The 19629-nt window shown below is 29.6% G+C and overlaps 3 protein-coding genes across 3 annotated transcripts; 1 reads left to right on the top strand and 2 right to left on the bottom strand.

The window, feature by feature from the left end:
- Positions 1–554: 554 nt before the first annotated feature.
- Positions 555–938, bottom strand: LOC112785136 (protein S40-1). The gene has a single exon (XM_025828571.3). The coding sequence runs from the start codon at positions 936–938 to the stop codon at positions 555–557; it is 384 nt and encodes a 127-aa protein (XP_025684356.2).
- A 5611-nt stretch (positions 939–6549) lies between these two features.
- Positions 6550–14429, top strand: LOC112782763 (pentatricopeptide repeat-containing protein At4g18975, chloroplastic). Its single transcript, XM_072230116.1, has 7 exons — positions 6550–6603; positions 8026–8097; positions 12437–12519; positions 12625–12733; positions 12863–13006; positions 13530–13742; positions 13853–14429. The coding sequence occupies exons 1-7, from the start codon at positions 6550–6552 to the stop codon at positions 14060–14062; spliced, it is 885 nt and encodes a 294-aa protein (XP_072086217.1). The 3' UTR covers positions 14063–14429.
- A 474-nt stretch (positions 14430–14903) lies between these two features.
- LOC112782764 (large ribosomal subunit protein uL18c) lies at positions 14904–17239 on the bottom strand. The gene is made up of 3 exons (XM_025825328.2): positions 16954–17239; positions 15952–16113; positions 14904–15202 (listed from the first exon to the last, which is right to left on the bottom strand). The coding sequence occupies exons 1-3, from the start codon at positions 17113–17115 to the stop codon at positions 15053–15055; spliced, it is 474 nt and encodes a 157-aa protein (XP_025681113.1). The 5' UTR covers positions 17116–17239; the 3' UTR covers positions 14904–15052.
- Positions 17240–19629: the final 2390 nt, after the last annotated feature.

A 19629-nucleotide genomic window follows, 5' to 3' on the forward strand; every position in this document is an offset into this window, starting at 1 on the left:
CATTTTTACTGAATAGTTAAAAGAAAACGATTTTTAACTACTTACAAGCCAAAGAATAATTTTTGTAAGAAGACAGTTACAGAACAATTTTTTTTTTTCCAATCAAAATACATAAAAATTAGACGGCAGACGGGGTTAAGTAGTGGGTGGAAGGAAGCATGAGGGAGGAAATTCCGAAATTGGGCAAAGTTGATTGAAAGCTGCTTGCTTAATGCTTAGCTTGAACAATGCATAAACTATAAAGAAATATAGAAATACAATCCCGTGAGAAAGCAAAACATGATATAATAAAAATAATAATAAGATGAGATTAGTTAGTTGATGATGATGATGATGAATTAAAATTGTCCGTGAATAATAACAATTATCTGGAATTTTCTCTATATAGTTTAATTTCCCCGCCGGGCTTGTTACAAGCAATAATTAATGAGAGTGGGGAGAAGGAAATTTTGGTTTTGCACTTTTCCCTTTGATGAGTTGTTATATATGCAAGAATGGAATGGGGGGCAAAAAAGGAAAAAGAAAAAAAAAAGAGGTACGTTGAGGCGGTGAGGTCAGGCTTCAAGAAAGCCGGTCATCCGGAGAACGGAGTTGCGGACCTGACTTAGGTCTCTTCCTTTTAAGGTCCTTCCATGGCCTGTGCACACCGAGAACGCCATTTTCCCTCCTCCCACCACTCTTCTGGCCACCATCACGTGCGGCGGCACCATCTCCTCCTCCTCCTGACTTGAATCTTTCAATGACCTCATCGTCAGCCGCCTGCTCTCCGGGATGTTCACCGGCAACGACCTATTATCAGCACTGCTGCTTCCGACCGGATGTACCTTGTTGTTGTTCTTCTTCTTCTTGTTCTTGTTGTTATTGTGATCCCAGCTGGAGGCTTGGACTTGGTGCTGGTTGGCGAATACAACATCGGATTCGTGGAGTTCGTCTGCCATCTGAAGGTGAGGTGTGAGAATTGAAAGAGAAAGAATTGGTATTGGGAATGAAACAGTGAATAGAGGTGGGATTGGAGGATTATTTATATATACACACAAGAGTAATAAGAATGGAGAGAGAAAGAATAGAATAGGGATGAGTTTGAGCATTGAGTGTGTTGTGTTGTTAGATGGCGTCACCGTAAAGGCGTTCATTGCGGTCCCCGCATTTTCTTCTCTCTCTCTCTTCTCTAATTATTTTTCTCTCTATGCCTATAAGTAACTTGAATAAAAAAAAAATAAGGAGCTAATGGAATATTTTATATTTGTAATAGAGGTTTATGAAGTATTAAAAGTATAATTATTAGTGTTATTTTTTTCATCAGTTGAAGTTTTTGGGATGGGTGGTATCATGACATGATATTAGAGCTCTAGATCTGAAAGGTCAATAGTTCGATCCTTGGTGAATCCGAAAATTAGTTTAAGTTTTTTGGGAAGATGTGGTTATTCTAGATAGTATGGGAGATGTTCATTTTGTAACTCATATACCCATTATGGATAGTATTATGGATTATTAGATGAATTTATATATTTGATTAAATATGTTCGATTAATTATCTAAAAATTCACAATGTCATTTTTATGTAAAGATGTTATCATGTGAGTATTTTCTTAAAATAAAACATGAAAAAATTATAGACTTGTTATAAAAAATTTGACTAGTTCCATTACTTTTTATTTGATTAAACCTAATAAACAACATGCGTGTTTTTAAGTTTATTTTTTTTCGTACATACTATATATTAATTAAAAAATGGTGAAAACTCATGTAAAGTCGACTTCACGTGAAGTTGATACTTAAGAATCATTAGATAAGTTGATACGTGAAGTCGACTGCACTTGAGTTTTCACCTTAAAAAATACTTTAGCTGGTTTTGATGTTAGTGAGTTAAGAAAACATACATCTATTTATTTAAAAAGAATGTATTCACATGCTAAAATTGATTTTATTTAAACATGTCTTAGATTTAATGGTAAATAAAATGGAGATAAATGAAATTTAAAATGAATTAGATCTATAATTTAATAACAGTTTAGCACTAACTTATCTTTTTCAAATTACATTATTGAAGAAAAAAAAATTGTTCTATTATTTTGTGTTGGGGTCCCACCCGTGTTTTAATATTGTGTTTTCCTTTTCTTGCAATTAACTAGTAGCTTGTCTTGTCTGTGTAGTTAAACGGCATTTTTAATTGACACCGCTCGGCTAATCTTTCACGGCTTCCTCCACGCCATACATTTTATTCATTCTCTATTTTGTTTTTGTTTTTTTTTTTAATGTTTTTCACTTTTTTATTAAATTCACGTTTTTCTTTACTTTCCATAAACCCTTGCAGGGTCTCTATTTCCGTCTTCATTCATAGTTATCCATATCCATTGCATTTTCTTTTACGTGTGTGGTATCATTCGAATTGCAAAGTCAATTATACCACCTCTTCCTTCTTTGACTCTCATGTATATAGCCCTTTTAATATGACTACTATTAATGACTTTTAATTGTTCATGTAGGAAATAAACGTCGTGGATATGCTAAATCCATTCATAAATATTCTCATTGAATACTAATAATTTAAAGCTCGGATTTAATTAATTACTATATTATGACTTCAAGAATTTTGTCTTTTATTTCTCCAAAAAAAAAAAAAAAAAGGTAACGTCGCAAGCATGATTTTAATCATTATACGGTAACATACGTGTATGTATGTAGACTAAATCTATTTTTTCATAGCACGTTATACGTTTATGTTATTTGTTATTTCAATTACAAACAAACAAAAAAAATTGACTTCTTATTGAATTTACACGTAGAAGTATACGAGTAAAGTATCATTTTTTTCCCAACGTTAGGGATAAGTTTTAAAGTTGTTTCTAACATTTCAATCATCCTATTTAAGTCTCTAACATTTCAAAATTGACTTAATATTGTCCTGCCATTAAAAATCCGTTAATAGAATTGACGGTGGGACAAAAATGAAATAATTTTGAAACGTTAGAGACTTAAATAGAACGAAAACATTGAGGACAAAAATAATACATAAAAATAATTTTTAATTCAATTTTATCTTTCAATAATATCAATTTTTATTGTACATAGTATTCAATTATTTTTTAATTACATCTAAATAAATTACACTTAATCACATTATTTTTATTTTAAATAAAATTACTTTTTTATAATTTTAAAGAATTTTGATACATTAGAGACAAAAGATAGAATTTATATTTTATTGTATATATATTATTTTTTTCACAAGTTTATATACTAATCATCCTACAAATATTTTATGATAACTAAAAATCTTTAAGAGTAAAATTATAAAAAATTAATTTATTTAGAATAAAAGTAATATGATTAAGTGTAATTTATTTAGATGTGATTAAAAAATAATTGAATACTGTGTATAGTAAAAAATTGATATTATTGAAGGATAAAATTAAAATTTATTTTTATATATTGTTTTTGTCCCCAATATTTTCGTTCTATTTAAATCCCTAACGTTTCAAAATCATCTCAATTTTGTCCTGTCGTAAATTCTGTTAACAGATCTCTAATGACAAGACAATATTGAGTCAATTTTAAAACGTTAAAAATTTAAATAAGACGATTAAAACGTTAGAGACAATTTTAAAACTTACCTCAAGTATTAGAGACAAAAATGATATTTACTCTAGAAGTATTATAATAGATAGATAGCAGATTCGTGAATGTTATCAACATCATCTTTCCCGTGGGACCAAACATTAATTAATGAAGATGAATGCAAAATTGTTAAATACGTGACAAATCAAAGAGCATTGCAATTTATTTACGTAATTGTTACAGTTGTACTCTGTACATCGCTATCTATCTACTCAAGGGTATAGTTTAACTTAGGGTCAACCAATAATATTATTTAACTACAGTAATATCATTTTACATTGATTGTGTTTAAATTATACCTTTCCAAACACCCTTAACCTTAATGTTAAGAGAATAATGACTAAATCTTTCTGTTATGCAAGAATAATAACGATAACTAACACTCAATACATAGTTGTTTTTTTTTCTTCGCAAGCGAGTTATTCAAAAAGGAAAATAAATTACTTGAACGCTTTGTTTAACCTATATATATGGAAAAAATGTCAGAGAAGGAATATTTCCGTTGTGAGAATATTCGTTTACCGCAGAATTCAAACCTTTTACTACGCTGTAATAGTAATTTATGAATACCATGATAATAAATTAAGTTCCATAAAGACGCGTACAACGTCTATTTTTTAAGGTAAAAATTTAAGTGAAGTCGATTTTACGAAGTTAATATCTGATAGCAGTTAGATGAAAATTTAGTCAAATCAGTCAAATCATTTAACGGTTCTTAGGTATTAACTTCATGTGAAGTCGACTGCACCTGAGTTTTCACCTTGTTTAAAGACGCTTACGTGTTGCATTATTATTGGACGTATTAATGAATCGGTTATTTTTTAATTTCTTAACAAATTAGAATAAAACCGATTTTTTTATAACAATAACAATAAATCTATTTTTTTAGAAATTTAATTGTATTTTTAAATTTTTAAGGCTTTAAATGTCCGCAAAATAAAATGTTAGAGATATATTTGTCTTTTTATCAAAAAATTTAAAGATATTCGGTTTAAATTGTGTAATTCAATAAGATCAAATCGAGTCTAATAATTATAATACAGACAATTAAATTTATTATTGTTGCTATAATAAACTAATTTTATTCTGATTTATTAAAAAATAAATTATTAACTAATTTAATAAAAATATCCAATAATAACATAACACATATAAACATTTTAAAAAAAATATTTTCAGTATCTTTATTAAAGTAGACTTCTTGATTATTGTTTCACTTCAATATTCAATTGATCCATTATACTAGGGAATATAGTATTTATTACTTGTGTTAATTAGCATGTTAGTATAAAATAAAGTTATCACAAATAATGAATATAGGCTCGTTGCGCGACTAGTAGAACCGGATAAGATCAAGCTATAAATGGGCCCCTTAAACTTGCTTACATTGATGTCTAATAATTTTGTCATTGAGGTTCATTTTCTACGGTATGAACTTGGAATAGTGGAGTAAGAAATAGCATTCAATAGAACACAATGAGAGAAAAATTTAGTCAACCATTATAAATATATAATTTCTTTGAATTTATATATACCATTTATTATTAGTAATTTTAAAATATTTTATGAAAAGGAATACTTATAAACTAGTATTATAACACTGAATAATCAATATATTCCGAAAAAAAAACCCGTATTCATATTATTAAGAAAAAGCAATGAACAATTTTTTGTCCTTGGTGGCCTGGGGAGTAGTGCAGCCATGCTAATGCTAGCGAAGAATAGTGTGGTATGATCTGTTTTGGATTATTTTGCGATCATAATGTGGTCATTTTGTTTGCACATATATATATCACGATCTTGACTTGTTGACTCGGTTTAAAATCATCATGTCATCATTATTACTGATTAGAGAGTAGTAATAGTGGCATCATAATTACTATTAGTAGAGTTATTAGAATAGTAGAAAACGAAAATAGCATTTCCCCTATGAGGGGGGTCGTCAGTCACGTTTGAGATTAATAGACATACTACTAGTACTCCGAAAATTCATCAACTTTTTGGCTCATACCAGATAAAATGGTGTGGTTTCATATAAATTGTTTTGACATGCTACTAGCTAGAGCTTCTATGGTTAAAAATTTTTTACTTAGATTTTTGTTATTTTAAAAAAAGACTGTATAAAAAGGGCCGGATAAAAAAATGTATACAAAATTTATACTTTAAGTCGAAGAATATTTAAAAAAAAAAATATTATTAGATGTACACTTTTTACCGTTCAAGAGTGTCACTTCTAAAAGACATACAAGTTTATAAAAAATATAATCTAAATTATACTATATAAAATTTGAGTAATGCTATGTGTATACTAGTAAAAAATACATGATAGAATATAAATACACATTGAAAATAAATTAAAACAGACATATATTTATATACAAATATATATATTGATGACTGATTTTAGTGGCTGATTTTGGTGTATAAATAGTATTTTTATAGAATAAATGATCATTTGTACCCATAAAAAATGAAAACGCTGACATATATACCCACGTTAAATCGAAACTAAACTTGTTTTGATCCAGTGTGGGTACATATGTCAGCGTTTTCATCTTTTATGGGCTTTTGGGATTCACTAAAGATCGAACTCTTAACCTTTCGGATCTAAAGCTCTAATACCATGTCATGATACCTCTCATCCCAAAAGTTTCAGCTGATGAAAAAAGGTAACACTAATAATTATACCTCTAATATTCCCTAAACCTCCATTGTACACATTGTACAAATATTCCATTGGCTTCTCATATTTTTCCATTTTGTACGGATCTATTTGGATTGTCTCATATTATTCACCTTTTAAACCTTAACAAATAAATGACTTAACACATACTCAAAATATGTTATATATCTACTCGTAATTTGTATATCTCTCAAATTACTACTGATTTGAGTGTAAAAAATCTTTAGAGATGCACCTCACTCGTAGAGATGCCAACCCATAAGAAGAAGATTTATTGCAATGTCGTGTCTCGATATTATAAGGTTCGTGTTCCACCGTAGTCTTAACTTCACCTTCAAAACAACAATTATATATATATAAAATTTAACTTTTTAAGATAAATGATTTCTTGATAGAATCTCCTATTTTAATTTGTGTGAAATAATTCTTGAGGAGGGGGTGGATGTTTTTCCAATCTAATACTAACATATATCTACTTCATCATATATCCAATTACACTTAAGCAAGTTCAAAGTTAGGATTGTTGAAATATAATAATGTTATGTTGGAGCTAGAACTCTAATACCGTATCATGAAACCACTCATCCTAAAAATGTAATCTGACAGGACAATATAACACTAATAATCATATTTCTAATACATTCTAAACCTCTATTGTACATATTGTACGCTTAAATCATTGACTCTCTATATTTTCTCTTTTCGAATTTTTTGTATGGAAAAATATAGGGTACCAACATATTATCTGCCAACTTATTGTCAACAATAATTAATTATTATATTTTAAATACATATATAAAGAGACACATCTATAAAATATATCTATAAAGACACTTCTATTAAACACAATCATAAAAAAGACATTTTTATTAGACACATCCACGAAGACACTTCCATGAAACACAGTTATAAATAAGAGTTGGCAGAAGTTGGTAGATATACTGTTGATAACGTAGCGGGACCGTTTTTGTATTATAGATGTGGAAAGAAATTTTTTTTATAATTTTTAATTAGGTTTACTTAATCAATTTCTAATTATTTAAATTTTAAATTTAAATTTAAAATTAATTATTAATAATTATAATTAATTGAATTGTTTAATTCTTGGGTGATTACACACTTCCTTACCTATACTTTTTCATAAATTAATAATTCATCTGAAACGTAAACCCAGTGAAGTGTAGGACGAAACCATTCCAAGTTACCACTAACATTATTGACTTTGATGGCAGCTCCGATCCAGCCTGGGATGTGTGTTTGGATCGTAATCACGCAACTCAGTTACTCAGATGTTACGTAAACTAAATCAGCTTATTAATCACCACACGCTGCAGTAATAGCGTGAGAGCCGTGCCGAGCCGCGCCGAGCCGAGCCACTATTATAGTAACGGTAAAACCAAAAACTGATGAGAAAGCGTGGTTAGAACGAAATATTGAATTTGGCCGAAGACGGCGCATCTCGCGGCTCCAATTCTCAATTCCCGATGACATAACAGAATCTTGGTGGATCCCACAACCATACACACCTGTCAACCACTCATTATTGACGCACGTGCTCTCTCTCTAGCTAGCTATAACCCCCCCTAATCTCTCCCTAATCTTCTAATCATTAGGTCTGCTTTCTTTTTACGTTCCCCAACGCTGTTTTCGTGCAAGTCTCCTTTATTTTCTTATCTCATTTCGACTTTAATTATTATCTTTCATTGCTCCCTTTATTTGTTTAGTTAAGGCATATATACATACATACATATACCTCTTTGGTTATTCCAAGTAACTTGTATTGTCCAAGCAACAAGGTTAGTTTCCTCCGCAAGAGATGCTCTTACAATTCCATTTCTTAATTTGCTTCCATCACTTCATCCCAACCCTCCCCTTCATAATACAAGTTTCGATATCATGAATTAAACTTTAATTCTTGTTTAATTGTTTTCCTATTGCTCAACATAACACATACACTCTCCGTGAAGAGATCAAATTTATGATCAGCAAAGATATATAAAACTAGGAAAAAGTTTGGTAACCAAAATTTTTCAGCCATAATCAGCCAAAACTTTCTATATTTTATTTCATTTATATCATTTAATAACAGTTTTATTTTTTACTTCACTCTCTTATCATTCTACTTATCACCGTTCATTCTACTTATCACCGTTCTTATCAAATTTGCTAATTAATGATATTAATTAGAAAATCATATCCCTTTTTATTAGCCACTATTATAATCAATGCTGAAGATTTGTACAACAGACGAACTCACTCAATGATTAATATATTTTTACAATTAATATTATTCAATTTTAAACTATATTTTATTATGTAGTTCAAATTATTTTACATATATACTAATAAATCATTATTCAAAATATTTTAATATTTTATTTTTGAAGACATTATACATTTAAATCGACTTATAATTTTTTAAATCACCGTCTTTGATAATTTAAAAATTTATTTCATGTTTTTCAAAGTGAAAATGATTTATTTTAATTCACATATATTTCTAAATTTTACTATAATTAGATTTGAAAAAAAAATGTCAAATACCTAAATTAATTTATTCAATTGATAAATTTATTCATAACATCCACAAGTTTATACACATAACATCCATAATTAAGTAAGATACACATAACATCCAAAATTTTATATTAATAACATCCATAATTTCATACTCATAACATTCATAATTTCATACATATAATATTTATAATTAACAAATTTTTACAATTAATATTACCAAATTTTAAACTATGTGTCTTGTTATATATTTCAAATTATCTTACATGTACACCAAAGGGTCATAATTTTAATATTTTTTATTTACTATTCATATGTATACTTATTTATTGATTTTAATACGACGAGTTAATAATTATTTTTTAAATTTTATTTTTTAATTTTAATTTTTTTATTTTATAATAGCCTATATGTAAAATATGAGTTGTATACCAGAAGTTGTTAAATTTTCTAATTTAACATCCATATTTTTATACGTATAATATTTATACTTTTATATATATAATATCCATAATCAATAAATTGGTGCTAATTTATTATTATTTATTAGTTTATTTTGCAGGTCATGAACCAACAATTTTAGATATTTTTAATTTTCAATAAATAAAAATTGATTAAATTTAAAATATTTTATTTTTTATAAAATGTATTGAGGTGATTTGAGTTTTTTTTTTAATTAAAAATATAAGAATTTAAAATTTTTATTTGGAAGAAAAAAATTATACAATTATAAATACATGTAATAATAATGAAGGAGAAATTTTCGCAATTTGATTCACATTAAATTTGGAATTAACTTTTTGTATAATTAAATAAGGAAAGATAATTAATGATAGAAAAAAATTAATTGCGTCAATTAAATTAGGAGAGTGATTCACACTCTCTTATCAACGCAAATACTATTAGTCATATACCTTTATTTATTATCTATAATATTTTGGTTACGTAGCATTGCCCTAAAACTATTATATAATAGCGAGTAAAGTATCGTTTTTGTTTCTAATGTTTGGGGTAAGTTCTAAAGTTGTCCCTAACGTGTCAATCGTCCTATTTAAGTCTCTAATGTTTCAAAATTGAGTCAATGTTGTCCTGCCGTTAGGGATATATTAACAGAATTGACGGCGGGACAAAATTGAGACGATTTTGAAACCTTAGGACTTAAATACCACGAAAACATTGTGGATAAAAATGATACATAGAAATAAATTTTAATTTTATTCTTCAATAATATCAATTTTTTAGTATACATGGTATTCAATTATTTTTTAATCACATCGAAGTAAATTACACTTAATCATATTACTTTCATTTCAAATAAATTAATTTTTTTTATAATTTTACTCTTAAAGATTTTTAGTTACCATAAAATGTTTGTAGAATGACTAGTATATAAACTTGCAGAAAAGAAAAAATAATATATACAATAAAATATAAATTATATCTTTTGTCTCTAATGTATCAAAATTCTTTAAAATTATAAAAAAATTAATTTATTTAAAATGAAAGTAATGTCATTAAGTGTAATTTATTTAGATGTAATTAAAAAATAATTGAATACTATGTACAATAAAAAATTAATATTATTGAAAGATAAAATTAAATTAAAATTTATTTTTATGTATCGTTTTTGTCCCTAACGTGTTCGTTCTATTTAAGTCCCTAATGTTTCAAAATCGTCTCAATTTTGTCCCGCCGTCAATTCTATTAACGGATATCTAACGGCAGGACAACATTGAGTTAATTTTGAAACGTTAAGAACTTAAATAGGACGATTGAAATGTTAGGGACAACTTTAAGAATTACCCCAAATATTAAGGGACCAAAACGATACTTTACTCTATAATAGCTAATACTTTTTTCTAAAGAAATGTTTGAGTAAATATCTAGAGCTTAATTAATTTGGATCGGAATATATATAGAGATCTTAATGTTGGATTCTTTTAGGATGTGATTTTTATTATTTGAGAAATCTTGAACCTCTACAACATCATATATATGCAAACAACGTCATTCTAGATTGTTCCATGTATATATGAACTTTAAGAAATTGATGCTACTTGCACTTGAGATTTGACTATGAGGATGTTGTGATTATTCATTTATCCACTTATGCGTGTTGAATGCATGTAAGCGAGACCTATTTTTATGGAAATATAAAATAAATAAATGAACAAGTGTTTGACATTTATGTTATAGTTGGTTTGAATAACTATAAAACGAATACGTACACCAAATGGATGATAAGAAATTAGGAATATTTAGTTTAAACCCTAGGAATAAAAAATTAGAGAGAAAATGTCGTGTTAGACTGTTCGGGGAGAGAATGAAATGAGAGGTGTAGGTTAATCCAAGTGTGGATTGAAGGCTTAATCATTGAGAAAACTACTTTGTTATATATTTATATTATATATTTACATTATTGTTATCTTGATAAGAACGTCAGTTATGCTGCATTTGTTTACAGAGATAGGACATTGAGATATAAAATTGTGTTTGGCAGAGAAGACATAGATAGAGATAATGTATCCAAAGACACTAAATTAGTATATTTTGTATCTATCCTGATAGAAAGGACACGAAAGCACTAACAAAGAACATAACTTATTTTTTATTTTTTCTTTTATTATTTTTGTTAATTTTTATAATTATATTTTTATTGTTATATTTTTCATCTCAAATATTTTGAATGAAAAAAATAAGAACAAATTGAATTTTTATAATTTGTTCTAGTTTATCATCAAACAAAATATAAAAATATAAAATTTTGTGTTTCTATCTATCAATGTTTTATCCTGTGTCCTGTTCTTAGTGTCTTGTACTGTCTTATTCTTAGAAACAAATGCAGCCTAAAAATTTTGAACAATAGATCCTGTTAATTACAAGTTAATATATACACTTTCCATCACTTATTATTGGTGAGGATCATTTTTATAGCATAACATATATTCAATATTTATCCATACATTGTTTAATTTATTAGGGAAACATTAAAGATTATTATAGACTTATAGTGATGCAAAATAGAACCCCACCAAAAATAGCAAAGCTGAAGAATTATTGAAGTGTAGTAAATCGATTCAATACTGTCTTTTCTGTGCTTTTTGGTAACTAAATTATCGTGGGCTTAATGATCTTTTATATTTTCTCCACAACATCTCAAAAACTGGTGGCCCAATTAGTAAAAAATATTCCCATGTTGGCCCAAATAGAAGCCCACAATGAAACCAATTGAAGCCCACCTTGCTCCTCGCGAGTCCTTGTTCGATCCTCTCTCACTGTCTCACAGCAACTCAGCTCAGTTCCCAAACCCTGCCTCCGAGCTCCGCCACGGTGCCGCCGCTTCTCTCTTGCTGCTGTTGTGCTCCGTTCTCGTCCCCCGAAGAAAACCACGATGCTTCAAACACTTCAAAACTCAATTATTTGCCCCTTTCTTTCATCACCCAAATGTCACACTAGGGCTCAACCTCACTTCTTGCTCAACAATAGTTTCTCTTTCTCAATAACAACACTATCCATCTCACATAACGTTAGAACATTTTCAAAAGTAATTGCATTTCTTTGTGTAGCTTATTCTGCTCAGAAAAAAAAAATTCTCACTTCTCTGGTATTCAATTGCAGAGAAGTGATGCCTATTGTGCGTTTGATTCCTCACTTGGTCACTCCAACATTTCCCGAAGCAATAGTCTTTCAGAGAAGGAGAAGTAAGTTATTATTGCACTTATTATTCAATGATATTATAGTTTATGTGATTTTATGTTTTTTAACCATTTACTCATGCTTCATGTTCCAATTCACATGTAATTTAGACAAGGGAAGAAGCAGCAGAAAAAGAGAGTGGCAAAGAAAGAGCACCACTTGTGGAAAAGCAGAGATTCTGCTCAATCTGGCCAGAAGGCATTGAACCTTATTAGAATTGTATGTTTGTTCATACCAATTTTTTAATTTCGGTTTGGAATTTTGTTAGAAAAAAAAAAATGAACCTTTAAAAATATATATATATTTATGTATGTTCATTTTTGTGCATTTTGAATATTGGAACGTTAGGTATCTCAGCTTCCTAATGAGAAAGAGGCTGTTTATGGGGCTTTAGACAAATGGACTGCTTGGGAGACAGAGTTCCCAGTGATAGCAGCAGCCAAGGCTTTGAAAATCTTAAGGAAAAGGAGACAATGGCTTCGTGTAATTCAAGTATGTTATACTAAGTTCTTCATTTACTTCTGCAAATTTTGGGACACTATTTGACAACTAATAATTATGGTTTGTTTGAGAAGTGTTCATTAAATGTTTCCATGACTTGGTTCAAAGCTGAAATTGCTTCCACATGAGATGAAAGATAGTTCATGGGTAAAACTTTTTATGTTTGAATTTGAGTTTCTACCAAAGCCAAAATTGTTTATATCAATCATGGTTTATGTTATTATATAAGTGAAGAATGGTCTTTAGCTCAAGAAATGGTCCTTCAGCTGTTCAAGCTGCAGTCTATATAAAATACTCACATCACTGATTTGGATCTTTAGTACTTTAATATATATCAATGTGCTTTTTGTATATTTCTTTTCTTTCTTTCTTTATTTTCATAATAATGTTTTGATATTCTTGAGAATGCCATCCAGCTTGAGTTTGAGCCTTTACAATGTACAACTGTAATGATATGTTGTTTTGTTTACTCTGTGAGGAATGGAAAAGAATCTTACTGCTTATCAATCCTCAGGTAGCAAAGTGGATGTTAAGCAAAGGCCAAGGAGCAACAATGGGAACATATGACACCCTTCTTCTGGCATTTGATATGGATAAGAGGGTAGATGAGGCAGAATCATTGTGGAATATGATTGTTCATGCACACACACGTTCTGTCTCAAAGAGATTGTTTTCTAGAATGGTCACGTTATATGATCATCATCATTTGCCGGAAAAGATTATTGAGGTATATTTTTGTTGTACCATCAATCTTACTATACCTTAATGCAAACTGTTAAGCAATATGAGATTAATTCTTCTATGCTTTGACATGGAGCTATCATGCTTGTAAGTTAGATATTTGCAGACATGGAGGAGTTGCAGGTAAAACCTGATGAAGATACGGTCAGACGAGTGGCAAATGCCTTTAGAAAACTTGGCCAAGAAGAGAAGTGTAAATTGGTTAGAAAACGATATGGGCTTAAGTGGAAATATATTCACTTTAATGGTGAACGGGTTAAAGTTAGAACAGAAGCTTGGGAAGAAGAAGATCCATTTAGAAGTTGAAATTGGTGTCTCCAAATTGTCAATGAGGACACCAGTACACCACCATATTGTTACATTCCTAAAGCTGCTGTATTAGAGGTTCACTAGTTTGGTTCTGTAACATGTTTAGAGCTTAGCAGATAACCAATCAGGGGAGGAAGTGAGGAACTGAACTTTCCTTGAAGGATCGGTGCAGTGCTCCCAGATATAAAAATGTTGTATACTTGTATATATATATATATATATATATATATTAGTTATGTATTCAATGGAAAGGTAGCTAAAATTTAAGAAATGTATTCATGGAATGTAATTTTAATATAGTGATAGTTCTAAAAATTTTTTTGATATGTATTGTGGTATCAACAAAAATGTTAGATCCAACCAACTACTGTCTTAAAATGTTACAAGTGGATTGAAATTAATCTCTATATAACATCAACTGTTGAAACTTGAAACTTATTTTTCTTTTTTCCATCCATGTGACCAGTGATACTATCAATGATACTACGGGACTATTAAAATGGGAGAAACTTTTTCTTCCTCATTTTTCTTTGTATGGAGCACGAAAATGGTTTATAATTTTGACTCGTTTTTGCAACCTAGGTGTGTGAAAATGCACCCTTTAATTTTCATTTTTCTTGACTGCCAAACTAAATTGCATAAAATAGTATATTTCTATATCCGCATTTAAACTGGTAAATAATAAATTTTTATTTAAATAAAAAAGCCTAATATTAGGAGACATATATTTCAAATTAGATCTTTACTAATAGTTATGTTTTGAGGGAAAAAAAATGAGACACCATCCTAGAATAGATGGACAAGAGATTTTACTTTTTGGTGGATAAGAATCTGGAAATAGAAAGAACTGTGATGTAGATGGATGGATAGAAGAAAGAAGTCATTGGATCATCACAAAGTCACCGGAAAAGAGGCACTGCCCTTAAAAAGAATTGTTAAATCATTAACAAACTTCAAAATGAACTACATGGCAAGTGCATAATCATTTTAGAACTCCAGACCATGTTCGCGAGCTGCATCTGCGAGTGCTTGAACACGACCGTGGTACGGGTATCCACCTCGGTCGAAGGCCACCTTTGTGATCCCTTTATCCAGACAGGACTTTGCAATGATTTCACCAATCTTCTTTGCTACTTCCTGAAGCCAAAAACAAAAACAAGAAAACAGAAACAAAAGGAAAGGATCAGTATCATAATTGAGTGGATGAAAGTATGAATATGATGCAGACATAGCAAGATTCTTCCAAGGGAGTCAGACCTTACAAACTGTGTACACCAGAAACACAATCACAGAAGCAAGGTTATTTGCCAAGATACAAATTATACATGATACTCGGATTAAAAGGAAAATATGAAGATTCATGTGCAAATAAACTTGGGCTTTCAGATTATTTCTTTAGTCTGAGTGATCTGGATTCCTGCTTCCAATATATATTGAACAATTTGAGGAAAAAATGGTAAAATCTTGGAACCTAATGTGTGATAAACAGTTGAAAATATAATGCCATTACTCGAAGTGGATATCAGTGAAAGTGGGAGAAGCTTCAAAATGTAAATGTGTTTCTTTCTTCTACAAGTCTATGGACCATTATGAATCAAATTAAAACTTAAACTTCTACTATATTGGCATTAATAAAGCGAATCAACATTAGAGGTAACAGTTTCATATTCAGTAAGCATTCGATACTGAGAAACTCAGTAAACATTAATCGTTAGGTTTCCAATCAAAGATGCTTGAATTTAGCTTTTGAATTTGAGCAATTGAGCAGTTATCTATTAAGGAAACATGACATTTGATCACAAGAACCGGGATGTTTCGAGTACATGGACTGAAGTATGACAGTAATTAAGCGATAGTCAGAACATCAAAAGCATTTTAGAACTTACAACTGTAGGACCAGCTGTGTAGTTGAATTCTTCAAAAACTGCCTTCTGCATTGTTGAAACAGAAGCAAGAGTGTGCATGTTGGTGTCATCTATGACCTGGACAGAGAGATGCTTGTTGGATCGGAACACGGACAATCGTGGCCTTTCTGGTGTCCCTTCAACCTGACAAAACAGAAAATGATCTAAAACAGATATGCATTGCATTCTTCATGAGGTGAACTTACAATCAACAAGGAAAGCTTTACCAAAGAATGCCTTGGTCCATATTCGCAGTAAAAAGACTGTTCCACAGCGCACAGTACTAGCAACAAGAAGAAGAAAAAGGTAAAGAGAAAAACTGAGTACAGTGCCCCCCCTCTTGAACCGAAATTTCCATTTTCTTTTGCTTTAACTTTTTTCTTAAATCATGTAATCCAATATTTCAAATCTGTTAAGTTTACATGCTTAACCAATTCGAATGACTCGGTTAACCCTGCAGCACCAAAACTTATGAACTTCCGCTAAATATAAAGATGGATCATAAAGCACAACATAGTGCATATAATATAAACCCCATAAAAACTCGGGTGAAGTCGACTTCACGTGAAGTTGATACCTGAGAGCCGTTAGATAAAGATTTAGTGAAAGCAGTCAAATCATTTAAGGGCTCTCAGATATCAACTTCAAGTAGAATGCACCTGAGTTTCTACCTATAAAGCCATAGCCAACAATGCAGAAAAACAAATAAATCAATGCATATTCAGCAACGAGAGAAGAAACAAACAAAATCATAGATAAAATAGGTGTAAAATACAATTGCATATTGTTGGGCAAGAATTGACTTTTAATCCACTAAATTAGGCTCCTTTTGGTTCCTAGAATGTCAACAACTTGAAATTAGTGTAAACAATGAACTATTCAAAAAGCAAGGAAAGAAGAAGAGGGGTAAAACCGTAAAAACAGCCAGCAAAAACCCTAACTAATCTCAGAATTTAGAAAAGAAGCAATGTAATTAAAAGGGACCTTCTTCCTGATGCGGATGTGGCGGGCGGTCCTGTCTTGGCGGCGGGTGGTGGAATGCGCTTCAACGACGAAAGAAAAGGAAGGGGTTTGCGGGTTGAGTGGGAGGAAGGAGGAGGAAGTTGGGAATGGTGAATGAAGGAAGGAGAGAGAAGAAGTATTCATTCTTGTGTAATCACTAATCTCTCACCTTATCCTTCCGCTGCTTCATACTTTCTCTCCCATTTTTATTTTCAGTTTGAGTAAATTTTCGTTGTCTCCAACGTTGGGGTAAATTTTGTTTGTGTTCCTAACGTTTAAATCGTCCTATTTGTATCCATAACATTTGTAAAAGTGATTTAATGTTATCTTGCTGTCAATTACATGTCTGCGATAGAATTGATGATCTACTCCGAAAAATAGCTTATCAAATGTTGAAACTAATTCCTACAACATTTATATAATTCACTTTTCTAGGGACATAATTGAATCTAAACACAAATAGTGGGTATAATATTAAAATCGAACACATTCAAGTGAGACCTAATTGAGAATAAATACATCCAAGTGAGAATAATTGAAAAATATAATCTAATTTGTTAGTATAATTGATAATAGGATAACATTAAATCACTTTTATAAACGTTAAGGATACAAATAGGACGATTTAAACGTTAGGAACACAAATAAGACTTACTCCGCAAAAACGATACTTTACTCTTTCAGTTTTTATCATCATCATCATTTTAAAGAATTTAATTAAATCAGTTAATATTAAACTATTGTTAAGATAACTAATTAAACATCAACTTTTTATTTTAAAAAAAAATTATAATAGCATATAAGTTAATAAATTTTTTATCAACATACTAAAAATAAATTATCCACCTTTATAAGTTGCCATAAAATTTGGAAATAAATATGATTATATACAATAATAATTTCCATGATTCTATCCTATGATTACATATATGAATTATATATCTTGTTTTATATTGGGATGCATTTACCCATTATTAATTTATATAGTTTACACCAAATTTTTCAATTAACAAAACAAAAAAATTAAAATGCTAAAAATTAAAATTTTTTTTACTAATTTTTGTGGAAGAAAATTGGTTTAACCATTAATCAAGTATCGTTAAAAACAAAAGAAAGATGGGATGTTATCTATTTAATGTAAATATTAAAAATTTCTTTTTGCATAATAAGAACATTAAGACAAATTATTAGATATGATGTACATAAAAAATTTACATGGAGAAAAAATAAGTTAATATTTTGACAATAATCTGATAATTGTCGCTTATAACTTCTATATTTTTTTAGATAGAATATTTATTCAACCAGACAATGATATTTTATATGCAAAATGTTTTATTATTATTTTGAATTTATAGACTTCTACGGATATATTAGGTTATACTCAAAAAAAAAAAAAAAAAAAAAAAAAAAAACACAAAATTATAACAAAAGCGGCCTGCTAATAGAATGTCCAAAAGAACACACATTCAAAATGCATCCTAGCATATACATGAGGTGTTAGAATATAATTAAGATCAATTAAGATCAACTAGTATTATTTAGCATATTCAGATATAAATATTTAAATATGTTAATTGATCATAATTAATTCTAATTGATTCTAATTATATTCTAATATCGTATATATATATTGTTACATTCCTAAAGCTGCTGTATTAGAGCTTTCAATAGATTGGCTCCCTAACATGTTTAGAGCTTAGCAGCTAACCAATCTGGGGAGGAAGTGAGGAACTGAACTTTCCTTGAGGGAACGGTGCAGTGCTTCCAGATATAAAAATGTTGTATATATATATATTAGTTACGTATTCAATGGAAAGATAGCTAAAATTTAAGAAATGTATTTATGGAAGGAAATTTTAATTTAGTGATAGGTCTAAAAATTTTTTTGATATGTATTATGGTATCAACAAAAATGTTATTAGACCCAACCAACTACTGCCTTAAAATGTTACAAGTGGATTGAAATTAATCTCTATATAACATCAACTGTTGAAACTTATTTTTCTTGTTTCCATCCATGTGACTAATGATGCTTTCATAAATATTGTCACAATATAATGAGATTCAGTAATTGCAAACAACAGACAATCGGATATATGTGATGATTTATAATCATCCTTCACAATCTAGCTATATAACTCTGAAATATGCTGAATTGGGATGGTAACCGATGATAATATAAACGTGTATTGTAGGGATTTAGGATTCTGCTGAATGCCTTAAATGTGCATGTTACATGTAATGTTTATTTCTCTGAAGATTGTGCATTTTTGTTTTGGTCATGACACTTGACACATGCTTTCAGGTCCCATGTCATTGACTTTATCATTTGGAGTTACGCATATCAATCCAGACTCTTCCAATAACAATGAATTGGTTTTGGAGCAGCTTTTGAGAATAAATAACAATAATAATGGCGGCATCATCTCATCTTAATATCTTATTCAAGTCTTTCATATATTGAAGTTACTTACGTTTCAGTGATTGTTGATGTAACATCTAAGTTGTTGTTGCTATATACTCCTTCTGCCATGCCATCACTTCTAGCCTTCTAGCCTTAACCATTTCTATCCACTCTATTATTATATTAGTAATTTTAGAGAGAGTAAACTACCATTTGTACCCACAAAAGTTGAAAACGCTGACATATATACC

The sequence above is a fragment of the Arachis hypogaea genome, chromosome 20 (assembly GCF_003086295.3).
Source record: "Arachis hypogaea cultivar Tifrunner chromosome 20, arahy.Tifrunner.gnm2.J5K5, whole genome shotgun sequence".
NCBI classification, from domain to species: domain Eukaryota; kingdom Viridiplantae; phylum Streptophyta; class Magnoliopsida; order Fabales; family Fabaceae; genus Arachis; species Arachis hypogaea.

What these genes read in the sequence shown, in the direction of transcription:
- LOC112785136 (XM_025828571.3), bottom strand. Translation starts at nt 938, where the DNA reads ATGGCAGACGAACTCCACGAATCCGATGTTGTATTCGCCAACCAGCAC.
- LOC112782763 (XM_072230116.1), top strand. Translation starts at nt 6,550, where the DNA reads ATGCCAACCCATAAGAAGAAGATTTATTGCAATGTCGTGTCTCGATAT. An exon ending in CATTGAACCTTATTAGAATT is followed by an intron (nt 12,734 to 12,862) that starts GTATGTTTGTTC and finishes TTGGAACGTTAG; the next exon opens with GTATCTCAGCTTCCTAATGA. An exon ending in TGCCGGAAAAGATTATTGAG is followed by an intron (nt 13,743 to 13,852) that starts GTATATTTTTGT and finishes CTTGTAAGTTAG; the next exon opens with ATATTTGCAGACATGGAGGA.
- LOC112782764 (XM_025825328.2), bottom strand. Translation starts at nt 17,115, where the DNA reads ATGAATACTTCTTCTCTCTCCTTCCTTCATTCACCATTCCCAACTTCC. An exon ending in ACATCCGCATCAGGAAGAAG is followed by an intron (nt 16,114 to 16,953) that starts GTCCCTTTTAAT and finishes CTGTTTTGTCAG; the next exon opens with GTTGAAGGGACACCAGAAAG. An exon ending in ACACAGCTGGTCCTACAGTT is followed by an intron (nt 15,203 to 15,951) that starts GTAAGTTCTAAA and finishes TTTTGGCTTCAG; the next exon opens with GAAGTAGCAAAGAAGATTGG.